Genomic DNA, 17,986 nt, shown 5'->3' on the forward strand with positions numbered 1-17,986 from the left:
ACTAAAGTCCATAGTTTATAATAGGGTTCACTCTTTGTGTCATACGGTTATTCAGGGTTTGGCAAATACATAATAGCCACCATTATAGCATCATACAAAATAGTTTCACTGCCCTAAAAATGCCTGTGTTTCAACTACTCATCTCTCCCTCATTCTGCCAGAAACCTGGCAACCACGCTCTTTCTACTGTTTACATAATTTTCCTTTATCAGAAAAGGAATAGTTGTCATATAGTTGGAATTACACAGTATGTAGCTTTTTCACACTGGCTTCTTTCACTTACCAATATGTATTTAAGGTCTGCCATGTCTTTTCATGGCTTGCTAGCTCATTTCTTTGGATCTTTAAATAATATTCTATTGCATGGCTGTTTATTCCAGCTTGTTAAACGTTTGTTTATTCATTCATCTATTAAAAAAATGTCTCAGTTGCTCCTGAACTTTGGCAGGTATGAATTAAGCTGCTATAAACATTTGTGTGCAGGTTTTTGTGTGGACATAAGACTCAACTTATTTGGGTAAATACCTAGGTGAGTGATGGCTTGAATTCATGGTAAGGTAATGTTTTGCTGTGTAAGAAAATGCCAAACTGTCTTCCAAAGTGGCCGTACTATTTTACATTTCCATCAACAATTGCATTGTTATTTTAATTTGCATTTGTTTAATTAATCGCCAATACTCATTCATCAGTAAATAATTATTCACCTATTATGTGGCAGGCTGTCATAGGCACTAAGGATAAAGCAGTAAACAAAACAGACAAAATTGGCTCTCCCTCTGGAGTTGACATTCTAATAACAACATACAAATATAAACAAATTCCTAACTAGCATGTTAGATGGTAAAAAGCACTATGTAGAGAAGTAAAAGTGTATGTATGTGGGGTTAACTTTTTTTTTTTGGCTGCACCACGAGGCATGTGGGATCTTAGCTTCCCCGATCAGGGATCGAACCCATGCCCCCTGCAGTGGAAGTGCAGAGGCTTAACCACTGGACCATCAGGGAAGTCCTAGGTTAGCTTTAATTATAGTGGTCAGGGAAGGGCTCACTGAGAGGTGACATATGAGCAAGGGACCTAAAGGAGGTGAAAGAGAGCTATGCAAATAGCTGGAGAAAGAGGGTTCCAACCAGATGGGACAGCAATGCAAAGGGCCTCAGGCAGAGCCCCTCACTCCCTCCCCTCCCCCATAGTGTTCAAATAATAGCAAAGGCTAGTGTGACCTCATGGGACTAAGAGTGAAGACAGGAAGAGGGGTGGCAGAATGTCATGTAAGGCCTTGTAGACTATAGAAACTTTGGTTTTTAGTCAGAAATGAAGTTATTGGAGGTTATAAGTGTGTATAAAATGGCATGAAAAAGAGTGATCAGCTTGACCAGGAGAGTTTGGGGAATAAACTTTTCATGGAAACCCTCAAAGGAAGACAAAAGTAGTTTCATAAGTCTTCTAAGTTAGAGTGTCGATGAAAATATTAATTAATAGTCAACCTATGAAAGAAATGGAAAATTTTATTTGAGCCAACCTGAGGATTATAACCTGGGAGATAGTCTCTCAGAGAGCTCTGAGAACTGTTCTGAAGAGGTAAAGGCGGAGGCCAGTATATATGTGATTTTGGTGAAGGGGTACATGAAATCCATCACCTTAGTAGGTTACTGCTATTCGAGAGAAACAAATATCTTAGTTAATGGTTCTAGTGCTTTTCTAAGTGTGAGAAGATGCAAGAAACCGGGTTCATGAAATTTTCTCCTGAAAATATCTAACCGAGGGCCAGTTCTGTTAGTTTTCCCAGAGCACAAAGTGTCTCATCCTGACCTTCGCTCTGAATTCCTTTCAAGGTGTATTAGAGGCCAGTGACTGCAGTGGCCGATGACTTGATTCTTGTAGAACTGGATGGTGGGCAACATTTTTTAATTTTACAATCCCTTCCCTTTAGGTCTTAATTTCAACCAAGTTTTGCGAGGCATTTCATGACCAATCTATCCCGGGGTGCTAGGAATGCTCATTTCCAGGTCAAGCGAGGATTTCACTGATAGGCCGCTCAATGTGCTATGACTGTACTAGACCCTGTTAACAGTAGCCCAAAGCCTCTAGACCACCTGTCTTACTAGTCCGTTATGGTCCAGGAAATGTTCCCTATTGGTGCTTCTTCTTACATTTAGAGTTACACTATTACAATCATTGATCTTGAACTTCTCTGTCTTGCCTTAAAATTGTTTTCTCTTATTTCATCAAGATTATTGATAAAACCAGCAGAGATACAGGCTGAAGCCTACCATCTTTAGCTTGTTGCACTAAGGACCCACCCACCATCTGCTGCTGTAACAGGTATAGTCTTTTCCCTAGACGCAATTAGCCAGGAAAGAACTGCCTGTTAACCATCTTTCTGGGTAGCAAATTCTGCCTTTAAGGCCTAAAGTTTCTGATTCTGGGAGATAAAAAGAGACCAACTAGGAAACTCCGAGTGGTTGTCCCAACAGGTCAGGGGAAGGTGGCGCCGCGGTCCCCCTCCCCGCCCCCGCCCACACTGCGATGAAGGGAGGGCCTGAGGAGCATTAAAGAAAGGTCCGCCCCATTCTTTATTTTTTTTTAACATCTTTATTGGAGTATAATTGCTTTACATTGTTGTGTTAGTTGCTGCTGTATAACAAAGCAAATCAGCTATACATATACATATATCCCCATATCCCCTCCCTCTTGCGTCTCCCTCCCTGCCACCCTCACTATCCCACCCCTCTAGGGGAACACAAAGCACCAAGCTGATCTCCCTGTGCTTTGTGGCTGCTTCCCACTATTGATCTATTTTACATTTGGTAGTGTCTATATGTCCATGCCGCTCTCTCACTTCGTCCCAGCTTACCCTTCCCCCTCCCTGTGTCCTCAAATCCATTCGCTACGTCTGAGTCGTTATTCCTGTCCTGCCCCTAGGTTCTTCAGAACCTTTTTTTTTTTTTTTAGATTCCATATATATGTGTTAGCATACGGTATTTGTTTTTCTCTTTCTGACTTACTTCACTGTGTATGACAGACTCTAGGTCCATCCACTTCACTACACATAACTCCATTTCGTTCCTTTTTATGACTAATATTCCATTGTATGTATGTGCCACATCTTCTCTATCCATTCATCTGTTGATGGACACTTAGGTTGCTTCCATGTCCTGGCTATTGTAAATTGTGCTGCAATGAACATTGTGGTACATGACTCTCTTTGAATTATGGTTTTCTCAGGGTATATGCCCAGGAGTGGTATTGCTGGGTGGTGTGGTAACTCTAGTTTTAGTTTTTTAAGAAACCTCCATAGTGTTCTCCGTAGTGGCTGTATCAGTTTACATTCCCACTAACAGTGCAAGAGCGCCCCATTCTTGAGATGGAGCACAAAGGGTCACAAATCCTTCACAGAAGCCCCTTTGAGTGACAGGTTTCCGCGCCAGTCGCCAAGGGCTAAGAACGATTTTCAAAAGGGCCGCGCCATGGGCAGGACCCAGGGCACCGCCCTACAGCCGGGGGAGGCGGGGCACCGACCAGATCCGCCCAAAGGAGCCTCCCGGAAGGGGGCGTTGTCGCCGGATGGATGACGTAAAAGGCGTCGCGCCGAGGGTGACGCCTGGCGTAGTTGACGTCGGGCTGAGCCTGTCACCCCTGGGGCTTGTTGTAGAGGAGGAGCGGGCGCCATGGCTGTTCTGCTGGAGACCACCTTGGGCGATGTCGTCATCGACTTGTACACGGAGGAGCGGCCGCGCGGTGAGGCCCGGGCCCCGCTCACCTCTCCGCCGGGCCGCTATCTGCCTTCCCCACTTTGCCTTTTCTGCCAGGTCCCCGTGGACTGGTTGGAGCTTCTGGGCTGTTGGTGCCCGCGACTGCGCTGTTTTATTAGCGGGCCTTGGTTGAAAAGTTTTTTTGAGGAGCAGTCCTTCTCCGCATCTGGTGCTGGGTCCGGGTGGCGGGTGCCTGTGGTTATTAAATGCGTGTGTGTGTGTGTGTGTAATGCAGCATATACAATGCCCATAGCTTTTGTGGCTTTACTGCTTTTCACTAGTCAGAGGAACGCAAGCAGTATTCCTTGGTGTGTAATCAGTATATCCTGATGAAAGCAGGGAGGATGGGCTTGGAGCCGTGAGTGTGGGCATCCCTCGTGGTTGGAGGAAGGGCTGTCCAGAGGTGTGCACCCAACCTTAGCAAACACTCATTGATCGTCCACTATGCGAGACTTTGTGCCAAGCCGTAGAATGGGCCTCTTACCCTTGAGGGTCTAATTTTCCATTGGTGGAAATAGGCGCCGCAACCCGTTTAATTTCTTAAGCGTTGTAGTGGAAGAATGTGTAAGTTGCCATGGAAACCAGAGGAGGGTGTAATTTTGGCAGGGGGCGGGGAGAAGCAAAGCTAGCAAAGAATTCAGAGCCCTTGAACTAGCTCTTTGAAAAATGAGTGGGAGCGAGGGTTTTCTTGTTTGCTTGAAATTTAATGGAAATAGCAATGGATCCGCGTGTCTTGACAGTGGAATGGCCGACTGCGAGTCTGGTTGTATACGTTTTTAGGTTAGGTCAGGTCGTGAATAGCCTTGAGCCCAGAGTCTTTGAAGGGATTAAGAGCAGGATGGAGGCATGGCAAACTTCTTGTTTTAGGACGATAATAAGTAGCAGTGTGGAGAATGTTTCAGAGTGGGGAGAAGCTAGAGACCAGGAGAGTTTAGTTACAAGCAGGGTCCTGCCCCCATGGAATGCAGTCTATGAAAGAAGATGAAACAAGCTGCAATATGGTACCATGAGTGCCTTCTGACGTGCTGCACTTTATCCCACGCTCACTTATCGCCACCCCTCAACACTCAGCCATACCTCTATGCCTTTCTCATACTGTTGCCTCTACCCCACATTTCTCTCCGCTGTTGTCCTTTTGGCAAAGTTCCTGCTTATTATTCAACTTTCAGATCAAGCATGATCTCTTCTGTGAAACTCTCCAGTGTCCCTAAGTAGAGTTCGATTGGTTTCTTGTGTTCTGTCTCAGGTCTTTTATAAATCACAGTACATATTTTGTTATACATTTACCTATTTTCCTGGAATTAATTTGCAAGTCCTGGGCTCCTCTCAAGAATGTAAACTCTAAGAGAATAGGGACTGTGTCTTAATTATCTCTATATCCTGAGCACCTACTGCAGTGCCTGACACTTTGAGGGCATACACCAAAGGTTCATTATATTGAGTAATGCAAATATATGTGTTGTATTAGGATTCTTTGTGCAAGTGATAGAAACTCAACACAAACTGGCTTAAAGAAAACAGTTGATTGCCTCATGTTACTGGGGTAAGCTTTAACGATGGCAGGACCAGGGGGTACACAGGATTTTATAGGGAATTGTATTTTTCATCTCTTGGATTTGCTTTCCTTTGAGTTTGACACTCTCCATGTGGAGCAGCACCTGGCAAGTTTGTGGGCCTTTTTCCGTAAAACTATGAGAGACTAAAGGGGAGGTAGGGTTATCTCACCTAATTAACACGGACAAAATGGACAAGCAATGTTTCTGCAAAGATAGCTTGGGACACTAAAAACATAAGTCCACCCTATTTGTATATATTTGTAAGCAGGTGATTGGGTATCCACTTCTATATGTAACTACTTATCAATTTATAGTAAGTATATCCAGACTTATTTTTCTTTTTTCCTACCTCCTTCTCTCCCTTCTTTTTCTTTTTTTTTCTTTTTTTTTTTTGCGGTACGCGGGCCTCTCACTGTTGTGGCCTCTCCCGTTGTGGACGCGCAGGCTCCGGACGCGCAGGCTCAGCGGGCATGGCTCACGGGCCCAGCCGCTCCGCGGCATGTGGGATCTTCCCGGACCGGGGCACGAACCCGTGTCCCCTGCATCGGCAGGCGGACTCTCAACCACTGCACCACAAGGGAAGCCCTCTTTTTCTTTTTTTTTAAACCTTTTTATTATAGAAAACTTGAAACATACACAGAAGTAGAATCATGTAAATGAACCCTCATGTGCTGATGATCAGCTTCTGTTTAACAGTTGTGAAATGTTTCATCTATAGCCCCACTCCACTGGACATTTAAATTTTTTTTTTTTTTTTTTTTTTGCCGCACCCCTCGGCTTGGGGGATCTTAGTTCCCCTGCCAGGGATGGAACCCGCACCCCCTGCATTGGAAGCGCAGAGCCTTAACCACTGGACCGCCAGGGAAGTCTCTCTTAAATATCTTTTAATCTGTAGGTTCTCCCCCACCCCATTTTAAAATTAAGACTTTATTTTTTTTAAAGCACTTTAAGGTTCATAGCAAAACTGAGGTGAAGGTACAGAGATTTCCCATATTCCTCCTACACCCAGTGCACAGGCCTCTGCCGTTGTCGTACCTCCCACCAGAATGGTACATTTGTAATACATTTGTAATGTTTCTACCATGTAACATTGTACATACTTTACATTTGTTACTACAGTGGTACATTTGATGAACCTGTATTGACACATCATTATCACCCAAAGTCCATTATTTATGTTAGGGTACACTCGTGGTGGTGTGCATTCTGTGGCTTTGGACAAATGTATAGTGACATGTATCCACCATTACAGTATCATGCAGAGTAATTTCACTGCCCTAAAAATCCTCTGTGCTCTGCCTGTTCATTCCCCTCCCCCGCATCTCCTGGCAACCACTTATCTTTTATTGTGTCCATAGTTTTGCTTTTTCCAGAATGTTACACAGATGGAACCATACAGTATGTAGCCTTTTCAGATTGACTTCTTTCGCTGAGTAATGCATTTTAGGTTCCCCCGTCTTGTCATGGCTTGATATCTCAATTCTTTTTGCCTTGAATAATATTTCATTGTCTGGTTGTACCACAGATTATTTATCCATTCACTTACCGAAGGACATCTTGATTACTTCCAAATTTTGGCAGTTATGAATAAAGCTGCTATAAACATCCGTGTGCAAGTTTTTGCATAGACCTGTTTCCAGATGCGTTGGGTAAATGCAAAGGAACATGATTGCTGGATTGTATGATAAGAGTGTGTTTAGTCTAGTCTTGTAAGAAGGTCCATATATTAATATTGGTTGATACATCTCTTAAATATCTTTTAATCTGTAAGTTCCCCCCGCCCCCCTTTTTTCCCTGAAAAATTTTTGAGAAAGAATCTGGGTCATTGATAGATTTTTCTCATTTTGGATTTGACTGATTTTATCCCTGTTGTATCTTTTAATATATTCTTCTATCCCTTCTATTTCTCATGAATTGCTACTTAGATCCAGAGCCTTGATCAGATTCAGGTTTAATGTTTTTGGCAAGAATATTTCATATCAGGTAGTCTGTACTTCCAGCTGCATCACATTCAGGAGGCACTTGATGTCTGGTTGGATCTTTTTGTGATGTTAAAATTGGTTAGTGGTTCAGGCCTGTCTACCTGATAATATCTGTTATAGTGTTCCCATTAGCTTTTCACCTAAAGATTTTGGCAACCATTGTTGATCACTACTTAGATTCATTATTTTTGTTTTCTAGTTAAAGGACTACTCCTATATGTTTAACAGTAACTCCAGGAATACATTTTTTTTCTAGAAAAATGATCAAAAGCCTGATATTCAAGAACCTCCAATAACTTGGCTCCATCTTACCTCTCCAGCTTTTTAATCCTCTATTCCTCTGTGTCACTGGAGAAGTTATAGAAGTTAGACTGGTCTCCTGGACCCTCCCCAAAACATTTAAATTCCCACTTCCAGGGTATTTCATGTCTTCCCAGCTTGAAATGCCCACTCTCTACTCTCTGCCAATCCAGTTCTTTTAATGCTCCCTTAAGCCTCCAGGAGGTCTTCTCATTTCCCCAGCCAGAAACAATCTCTTTTCAACTTGTGTGGCATATTTAAAAGCACTTTTAAACTTTGTACCATTTAAGTGCACAGATGGTATTATCAGGTGTGCCCACTATTGTAACTATTTGTGTTCAGGTGAAAGGACCCTAGTTTAGTATAAGCTCCTTGAGGGCAGGGACCACCTCATATGTCTTTCTGACTGTTTGGTTTCTAGCTTAGTGCCTTGAGAAGTTGTTAGCATGTTTCTCTACAACTAGACTGTAAACTTGTTAAGGGCAGAGATCGAGATTTAATGGCATTTGACCTAACAACAGTGACAGGTACTTAGAAGATTCTCAGTCAGTGTTTATTGGATAAATGAGTGAATTTATTTAAAAAATATGGTACATGATAAGTATATGGATTTTTGTGAAGGGCTATTTAATCATTGTGAAAAAAATGGTCCCAGATATTTTGTTTTCTCTAATCTCTGAAATCTGTACCCATTTTCAGATACTCTGCTAGATCCTTTGCAGTCATAGTGTCCTCTTCAGTTTTTCTTTCCCTTACAAAATCAATTCATCAACAAATGATTGCTTATCCCAGATAAGTTTCAGTTTTCTATACAGTTCAGATGCCCAAGAAATCCAAAGAAAAAGAGAATAAAATGATAATTTAAAACATATTGCCTTTTTCTAGGATTACTACCTTTTTCAGTGGCTTTGGACATTTGACCATTTGGGGAAGTTTTTGTATGGTAACTTAGAAATTAAACTATACTAACTGTGCTTTTACTTGGTTAAAAATATATTTGTGAACTACTGTGATAAATTTACTATTTACTTTCTTTCAGCTTGCTTGAATTTCCTGAAGTTGTGCAAAATAAAATATTACAATTATTGCCTTATTCACAATGTACAGGTGAGTTGGTGGATATTAGTCATGTTCTTTGTTATTGGAACTATCTAGCAAGCTCTCTGAATTAACAAAGTATCCTATATATTATAGAGGGATTTTATCATACAAACTGGTGATCCTACAGGGACTGGCCGTGGAGGAGAGTCAGTTTTTGGGTAAGTTCTCTTATTTTCAAATGAGTAAAAATAGAATTGCCTCGGGCTTTCCTGGTGGCGCAGTGGTTGAGAGTCCGCCTGCTGATGGAGGGGACGCGGGTTCGTGCCCCGGTCCGGGAAGATCCCACATGCTGCGGAGCAGCTGGGCCCGTGAGCCATGCCTGCTGAGCCTGCGCGTCCGGAGCCTGTGCTCTGCAACGGGAGAGGCCACAACAGTGAGAGGCCTGCGTACCGCCAAAAAAAAAAAAAATCTCTCTCTATATATAGATTTTTCCCAAGTTCCATAAATGTCTATAGCAAATAAAAGGAATATTTTGAATCATAGTGACATTTCTATAAAGAAATGGTAACCTGGGACTTCCCTGGCGGTCCAGTGGTTAAGACTGCCCTTCCAGTGCAGGGGGCATGGGTTCCATCCCGCAAGCCATGCGCACCGCCGAAAAAAACCAAAAACAAATGGTAACCTTATATGTTAACCCTAGCGCCCTATATGTAACCCTAGTAGTTTTATATTTCATGTTGAGTATACTTATATTTTATAACCTTATTGTATGTATTTTTAGTCAACTATATGGCGATCAAGCAAGCTTTTTCGATGCTGAAAAAGTGCCAAGAATTAAGCACAAGAAGAAGGGCACTGTGTCCATGGTGAACAATGGCAGTGATCAGCATGGATCTCAGGTAAGGAAATGGGTGAGGAGATGAGTTTTGCTCTAGGGAACCCACAAAATTATCTTTGTAAATATCTAGTAATGAGAGAATTTCAATCAAAGATATTTGTTAAAAGAAAAAAATGACACTATTTTTTCTTATGTTAAAAAAATCCTTATTATTTTGTCCTTTTAAAAGTAAAGCATGTCCATTGGGAGGAATTTAGAAAATACAGAAAAGCACAAAGATGAAAATAACATTGCCTACAATCCCACCATTCCTGGAATATCACTGTTCACAGTGTGGCCCGTTTCCTTTCAGTATTGATTACTTATTTCAAAACAGGTCATGTTGAGCACCTTTCATTCATTGTCACAACAGCCCCGTTGGAGTAGATGGTTTTTTTTCCCTCACAGTTTACATGTGAAAAAACTGAGATTTGGTTTGTTCAAGTATTTTAAACAATCAGAGCATCTGTATTTATTGATATTTTATGTTTAAGCTTTGTGCCTTATACTTAGTAGTAGTGACAAGTAGGTGAGAATTCATGCAATTAATGTAGTCTTTTGTAACTGATTTCAGTTTGAATTATATATATTTGTGTTTATTCTATGTCTTTCTATATAGTTTCTTATTACAACAGGAGATAATCTAGATTACCTTGATGGTGTTCATACAGTGTTTGGTGAAGTGACAGAAGGCATGGACATAATTAAGAAAATTAATGAGACCTTTGTTGATAAGGACTTTGTACCATATCAAGATATCAGGTATGGTTATAGTTTACTGTTGAAATGTACTAGAATGTTTTATATGTGATGTTTGACAGGTAATGGGGATGGCATACATAGGACTGGTTTTTGGATAATTCTAAAATGTGTGACTATAAGAATCTTTATAATAGAGAAGACCTTTATTTAAAAAAATACTTGTACTAATTATAAATGCTTATGTTGGGAGGAATTATTAATCCTTTAGCTTTTAAAAAATGCAGATTATTGAGAGCTATGACAAAATTACTAGGATTTAGTCATTTATATTACATCTTAGCATAATGCAGAGTAATAAATATAATATATAATATCAAACAATCAAAAACAGTAACACTAATTGTGAAAGTATACACTAGTAATATCCTTGTGCAATAAAATTTAAGAGCTTATGGTTTTTTTTGGTGTTAGAGATACTTAAGATATTTGTTATAATTTTTATAAAAAGTAAAACATGGATTCTGAAATGACATAAATGTAACATTTGACTTGGATTTATTTTGTAAGGATAAATCATACAGTGATTTTAGATGATCCATTTGATGATCCTCCTGATCTGTTAATTCCTGATCGATCACCAGAACCTACGAGGGAACAACTAGATGTAAGTAGAGTCTTCTTGTGATTGAATGTATATACATATTAATGTTTTGCATAAAATTTGCTTTTTACCTTATTAAAACTTATTTCTTCAGAATGATTATCTTGCTTGATCAGTAATCTAGGACAAGTTTAGAGTTCTTTTTTCTCTTCCAGGGAGATACTCATTTTTCTACCTATCTTTTTATTTCCCTAATATTCTTTCCTTAGCTCTGGAAGCTTATATGAATACCTTGGGGAAATATTTCTCTTATCTCTTAACTCTAGATAGGAGTGTAGCTTTAAGGCTAAATTAAATTATCAGCTTGTGAAGGAACTTTTCAACTGGGGATACTTTTGAGCCAGGCTAGAACCCAGAAATTTCTGTGGCATAATGGAGACTTTTTCCCTCAAATCTTTTGAGGTAAAAATTTCTGCATATGAGGCTTCCTCAAAGCTGAATTTATCTTTATAGTTGGGATTTAATGCTTAATTTCTAAGATCATTTATCTTCTGTATTCAGCACTTAGTTGGATACCAGGTAGTTCCTATATAAATGTTTATTTTGATTTTAAAATAAATTAGATGCCTAGTCTGGCTAGTATTATTGAATTCATCTAAATCAATTTTCAGAGGTTTGTAAGTTTGTTTCACACTTGTGAAACATATGTTCTAACACATTTGATGGAACTAAGAATAAAGCATAATGTCTCTCATGTTTCTTAGATTTTTCTATTCTTTAAATATATATATGAGTAACTTCTGCCTTACAGAGTGGTCGAATAGGAGCAGATGAAGAAATTGATGATTTCAAAGGAAGATCGGCTGAAGAAGTAGAAGAAATAAAGGCAGAAAAAGAGGCCAAAACTCAAGCTATTCTACTAGAAATGGTAAGATAATTACTTTGTTCGAATAGTTTTTCAGCAGTATATTTAATACATACTCATTGTGAGTTTATTTCTGACTTTTTGATAGTCTTTAAAATATTTAGCTAAGAGTTTTTTTCTGGATTAAATTTTGTATGACATAATAACACGTATGAAAGTAAACAGATTTGATTCCACTATTAATATAGTGCTAAGTGCCTTTTTAAAAAAATGGGAAGTGGATATCCAGCTTACAAATATTAATTGGGTTTCAGTTGTTTATACTCATCTCATTTTTAAAGAGTTTCTTGGACTGAGTTTTAAGTATATTAGAGAATAATTCTTTGTACGTCTCAAGTATTGAGATTAAATAGTAAAATACCAAGTACAGGATAAAACCTGGGCAGAAATTGAACACTGTAAAGTATACTCTTTTTTGTATTACTAGCAATATGAAGTCATTTGGGGAACAGTTATTCAGTACATGATTAGTTGACCTACTAGGCATTTTTTCCATTTCTTATTTTTGTGGAATAGGTATACCTTTCACGTAGTAGGTCATCAATAATATTGGAAGGGATGGATAATAATTAAGTTTTTATTACTATCATTATTTTATATAGTAGAGCTTTCAGGTTCATTATGTTTTAAAATTCGTATTAGCATCACTAGTCTGAAGGAACAAATACTAAAGATTATAATTCAAGAAAACTTTACTGAATTGAAAAAAAATAAAAATATACAGTTTAATGAGCACACTGTGTTATCTGAGAATATTGACCCAGAATAGCCAACACCAAGACAAATTCTAAGATAATGACTGGGCTTAAAAGAAAAATCCTTCGAGCACCTGGGCAGCAAGAGTAAGTGATTTATAAGGGAAAGAACATTAGCTTGTCATCAGAGCTTTCATCAACAAAGTATAGAAAAAGTTTATGCCAGAATAAGAGGAGTTGACATATTCTTTAAACTTTTTATTTTTAGATAATTTCAAATTTACAGAAAAATTACAAATAACGCAGACAACTTCTATATACCTTTTACCCAGATTCACCCATTTTTAACATTTTGCCACATCTGCTTTGATCGTTCATTTTCTCTCTCTCTCTCCTCTCCCTCTCTGTCTCTGATTATACATGCACATACGCACATACTGTTTTGGGGGGACCATTTGAAATTGCGGTGCAGATATCTTTTCTCTTTGATTAGTGTGTATTTCCTAAGAGCAACAATATTATCCTACATATTCACAGTATAGATATCAAAATCATGAAATTTAAAATTGATAGAAATTACAGTCTACCTTCCAGTTTTGTCAGTTACTTCAGTAATATCCTTCATAGCTTTTTTTTTCCTGCCAGTCTAGAATCCAGCTCATGATCAATCATCTGTTGCATTTAGTTGTCATGTTGCTCTAATCTCTTTAATCTGGAAGAATTCCTTAACTTGCCTTATTTTTCATTACATTAACGTTTTTGAAGAATACAGGTCATTTATTTTGTAGAATATTCTTCAATTTAGGTTTATCTGCTGTTGCCTTGTGATTAAGATTCAGGTTATACACCCATAGCCAGAGTACTACATAGGTGACATTGTATCCTTCTCAGATGTCACATCTGGAGGTGGATAATATCCATCTGCCTCTCATTGGAAAGTGTTCGTTTTGATCACTTGGTCAAGGTAATCCATTGTCTGGGGACTCCACTGCATAGTTTCTGTTTTCCCCTTGCAACTAATAAGCCATCTGTAGAAAGGCACTTCGAGACCTTCAGATATCTTATTCCTTGTCAAACTGTCCCTCTGGATTTCTTAGCCATCCGTGACTATTGCTTGAACCAATCTTGACTCTGATGGGTGCAAAGTGGTGATTTCCCAACTCTGCCCTTTTTTCCACACTTGTCAGCCTGCCTTCTTTTGTAAGGAAGAGCACTCCTTTATTATCTCTACTTATCATATATTCATTATCTATATGGACTTGTGGATTCCTTTTCTTGTTTTTTTTTAATACATAGAATTTATTTTATAGAGTAGTTTTAGATTTACAGAAAAATTGAACAAGAAGTACAGAGAGTTCCTATATACTCCCTTCACCCTCCCCAACAGTTTACCTTTTTAATTAGCATCTTCCATTAGTGTGGTACATTTGTTACAATTGGTGAGCCAATATTGATAAATTATTATTAACTAAAATCCATAATTTACATTAGGATTCACTCTGTGTTGACAAATGCCATGTATTGTACAGAATAGTTTCACTGCCTTGAAAGTCTTCTGTGTTCCACCTGTTCATCCTCCTAACTCCTGACAACCAGTATCTTTTTTTGCTGTCTGCATAGTTTTGCCTTTTCCAGAATGTCATATAATTGGAATCATACAGTGTGTAGCGTTTTCAGATTGGCTTCTTTCACTTAGCAGCGTATACTTAAGGTTCCTCCATGTCTTTTCATGGCTTGATAGCTCATTTCTCTTGATAGTTACATAATATTTCATATGGGTCTACCACAGTTTGTTTATCCATTCACATATTAAATATCTTGGTTGCTTCCAAGTTTTGGCAAATATGAATAAAGCTGCTGTAAACCTTTGTGTGTAGAATTTAGTGTGGACATAATTTTTAACTCATTTGAGTAAATACCTAGGAGCACAATTGCTGGATTGTATGGTTTAGCTTTGTAAGAAACGACCAAATTCTCTTCCAGATTGAATTACCATTTTGCATTCACACCAGCAAGAATGAGACTTCCTGTTGTTCTACATCCTTGTTAGCGCTTGGTGTTGTCAGTGTTTTGGGTTTTAGCTGTTCCATTAGGTGATCCTGTGTCCTTTCAGTTCTCACAATTAACAAGTTTCCTCTATTTTCTAAGAACATCAGTTTCGCTTTATTTGTGTATAATGTAATGGTAATTCAGCTAGTGTTTTGCAATATTGTTTTGACCTTCATAGCTTATGAATATTTTAAATTTCCTTGTAGTATTTTAAAGTTATCTTTGACTAAGTAGTATAACGAGTTCTTTTTTAACTCATTAACTTTTTTTCTCATTTGTGCTTCCATTAGATGTATTTCTGCCATTATAGGTGCCTTTTGGGATTTTTACTGATTTGCTCTTCCCCATATATGTTGTAATGCTGCTTATTGGGCATAGGTTATTGCTATCTTTTGATAGACTTCAGAGACACTGAGCAGATCTTACTGGCTCAGTTGCTTCTTACTGTTTATGATTTCCAAGATTTCTCTCTCTTTTTTTTAATGTGTTTATCCAAGAGGAAACACTTTATATAGTAATCTTACCTGAAATCATCTCTGAGAGTTTTTGAATATATGTATGAAGGTATATTGTTTCCCCATCTAAAGGCTCATGGTCAACATACTTTTCCCACAAGGAAAACAACACCATCATTATATCATATCATTATATCATGGTTTTCTCTTACTGTCACCCTCTCTAGTTCTTTAGTAGGAAGTGGTAGGCTCGGCTCAGCACAGTAGTTGACCATGAAGTTGACTTTGGTTTGACTGAAGTAGAAGATGATAGTGAGGGTGAGATTAAAAAGCTAGAAACACTCTCCAGGAATTGTTGGTGTTCCATACTGAGCAATAATGTGGAGAAGAATTGGGCATTACTTATTGCCGAAGGCTAGATTCAGCATGACATAAACTTTGCAAAAGTTTAAAAACAAGTAAAACTAAACAATATGTTACTTAGGGGTATATACTTATGTGTCAGAACTCTATAAAGATCTGTAAGGGAATGGCCAGAAAGGAAAACCAAAAAGCTCATTCGTGGTGAGAGAGGCAGAGAGATAATGGGATCAGGGGACATTTTAGTTCTCAAGCTAGTTGGTGGCATCATGGGTGTTTTTATTTTCATGCTTCATAACTTAGATATACTTTACATAAGTTCTTTCAAAAATATATTAAATACTTGAAGAAAGAAAAAGTGGAGATAAAATTGGGACTTTGAAGCCAGGTAGACCTGGGTTCAAATCCCAACTCTGTTGCTTACAACTGTGTGACCCTGAGCAAGTTAGTTATTTAACCTTTTTGAATTTTTACTCATGGAAAAGTAAAATGGAAATTGCATGGTTGTTTTAAGAATTGGCAGTAATGTATATGAAGTGCCAAACATGGTCTTCACACAAAGTAGGGGTCTGGTAGATATTTTGGCTATTAATATTGTTACTGCCAGGAAGCATGGAGTTTTGAATTTTGAAATCTATTAAGATTTCTTTTCCTGAGCCTGTAGTTTATAATGTAAATTTAGATATTTCAGGGAATCAGCATTGTGGGCTAAATATGGGATATTTAGAATGTGAATTAAATAAAGGAGTTGATTTATATTCTTGTTTATTTGTCATTTAGGTGGGAGACCTACCTGATGCAGATATTAAACCTCCAGAAAATGTGCTCTTTGTGTGTAAATTGAATCCAGTGACCACAGATGAAGATCTGGAGATAATATTCTCAAGATTTGGGCCAATAAGAAGGTAGTCTCTAGAATTAGTGAAAGATTTAGAAAAACTAGATATTAGTTAGTAGTTTTCTAATAACATTTTTGATGAGTCTGTGAACTCAAAGTGAATTTTATACTGGTGAGTTTTACAGATGAGTCTGTTGGACAGTAGGGAAGAAAAACATGTATGTAAATGTGTATGCGTAGATATATGTGTGTATATATATTGTAATGTGTGTGTATGCATTATACATTGAATGATTCTCTCACTCCCAGCACATTTTCAACTCTAAAACAGGAAGTGAATGGAACAGTTTAAGTCTAGTTCTGTAGTATTCTTCTTTAATATTTTAAATATCTATCTCATTTAAATTCTCCCTAGAATTACCAGCAACCTATGTCAAAATTAATTTGAATCTAAGTTTTCTAAAATTTTTCTTTTGGTTAATTTTCCTTGTATTATTAATGCAAAAGTTTATGAAACTAGTGTTTCTGTGAGAAAGGGGAATATTTTATAATTGATTAAAAAATATTATTTTAAGTTTAGAATTTCCTTTCATTTCATGTTTTTTCTTCTATGAAGCCATTCTTTATTCTTCCTATTGAAAGAAAAATCTTTCTATAAAAGACTACCTGACTTTATTCCTCTACTCACTTATAATATATCATCTTTATAAAAATATTTCCTATACTGCTACTTCTTATTTTTAAATTGGAGACATTATGTTCTAACTTCTTGCTAAGGAAGATGAGGATTCACGTCTATTTCTATCCTGCCCTCTTCATTCTCCCTGCCTACAACTTTAGTTGTATCATAATTTTGGTTAGATCTTTGTTCAATATTTACATTTTAATGTATACTTAAATATTGTAGCAGCTGAACCGTATGCTATAATGTGATTACTTTTCCTTTCTCTCATAATGTTTTATATCCCTGTTTCATTTCATGTGTTTAAAATGAGGCTTGAGATACATGAGGAAAAAGGATTAAGCCAGTTGCTTTAAATTCCATCTTATTGGCCCTTTCATTTGGTTAAGATGGATTAGTTCTGTATAATAGCTAGACTTATGCGATTACATTTGAGCTTGGTTTATATTAAAATTCAAAACCCCCAAATCGTAAGTTTACTAAACATATATATATGTATGAATGTGTGTGCATTATTCTGCATTAGATAATCTGTAGTTCATCTGTATTTGGACTACAAATAAATTACGATTTAAAAGGATTTTTAGCAGTAATTTCCCTTTGCCAAAGGAAAACTAAATATTTTTATCTTATTCTTCCTTCACTGTTTTGGGAATGTAAGATTGTAGGCTTAGATAGGGCATTTACAGTAGAATCTAGATAATTTAGTTTCTAGACTGGTGAACTATTTAAAAAAAAATAGTTATTATTGAAGAGATTTGGAGAAACATAGTTCTGTGAATTTAACTTTGGCTTATTTTGTTTTTTACTTTTGAAGAGTAAGAGTGAATGCTTTTCCTTTAAAGTCACTTTTTTCCAAACTATTTTTCAGTTGTGAAGTTATCCGGGATTGGAAGACTGGAGAATCCCTGTGTTATGCTTTTATTGAATTTGAAAAAGTAGGTCATAATATAGATATATTAAATATGTATTTTTTTTGTTCTATGATATTAAAGTGTGAAAATGTATAGAACTTTTTCTAGTCTCTAAGATTAGAAAATTAGTTTGCCCTTTCTTTAGGCACCCAAGAAAAATAACTTTGTTATATTCAAATAGGGGATAAATTTAACATCTATCAATGTTAATATATGTATCTTTACTTTAGGTTCAGTTTCAACCTACATGAATGTAT

The 17,986-nt window shown here is 37.5% G+C and overlaps 1 protein-coding gene across 1 annotated transcript in view; it reads left to right on the forward strand.

Moving 5' to 3' along the window:
- Positions 1–3,637: 3,637 nt before the first annotated feature.
- Positions 3,638–17,986, forward strand: part of PPIL4 (peptidylprolyl isomerase like 4) — a 33,919-nt gene continuing 19,570 nt past the window's right edge. The window contains exons 1-9 of the mRNA XM_082855524.1: positions 3,638–3,738; positions 8,630–8,697; positions 8,785–8,849; positions 9,413–9,530; positions 10,128–10,270; positions 10,778–10,874; positions 11,623–11,739; positions 16,076–16,200; positions 17,687–17,753. Of these exons, the coding sequence (XP_082711650.1) occupies positions 3,669–3,738; positions 8,630–8,697; positions 8,785–8,849; positions 9,413–9,530; positions 10,128–10,270; positions 10,778–10,874; positions 11,623–11,739; positions 16,076–16,200; positions 17,687–17,753 (870 nt within the window). The 5' untranslated portion in view covers positions 3,638–3,668. The remainder of the gene's footprint in view (positions 3,739–8,629; positions 8,698–8,784; positions 8,850–9,412; positions 9,531–10,127; positions 10,271–10,777; positions 10,875–11,622; positions 11,740–16,075; positions 16,201–17,686; positions 17,754–17,986) is intronic.

Source organism: Leucopleurus acutus (genome assembly GCF_964270905.1).
Source record: "Leucopleurus acutus genome assembly, chromosome: 15".
NCBI lineage: Eukaryota > Metazoa > Chordata > Mammalia > Artiodactyla > Delphinidae > Leucopleurus > Leucopleurus acutus.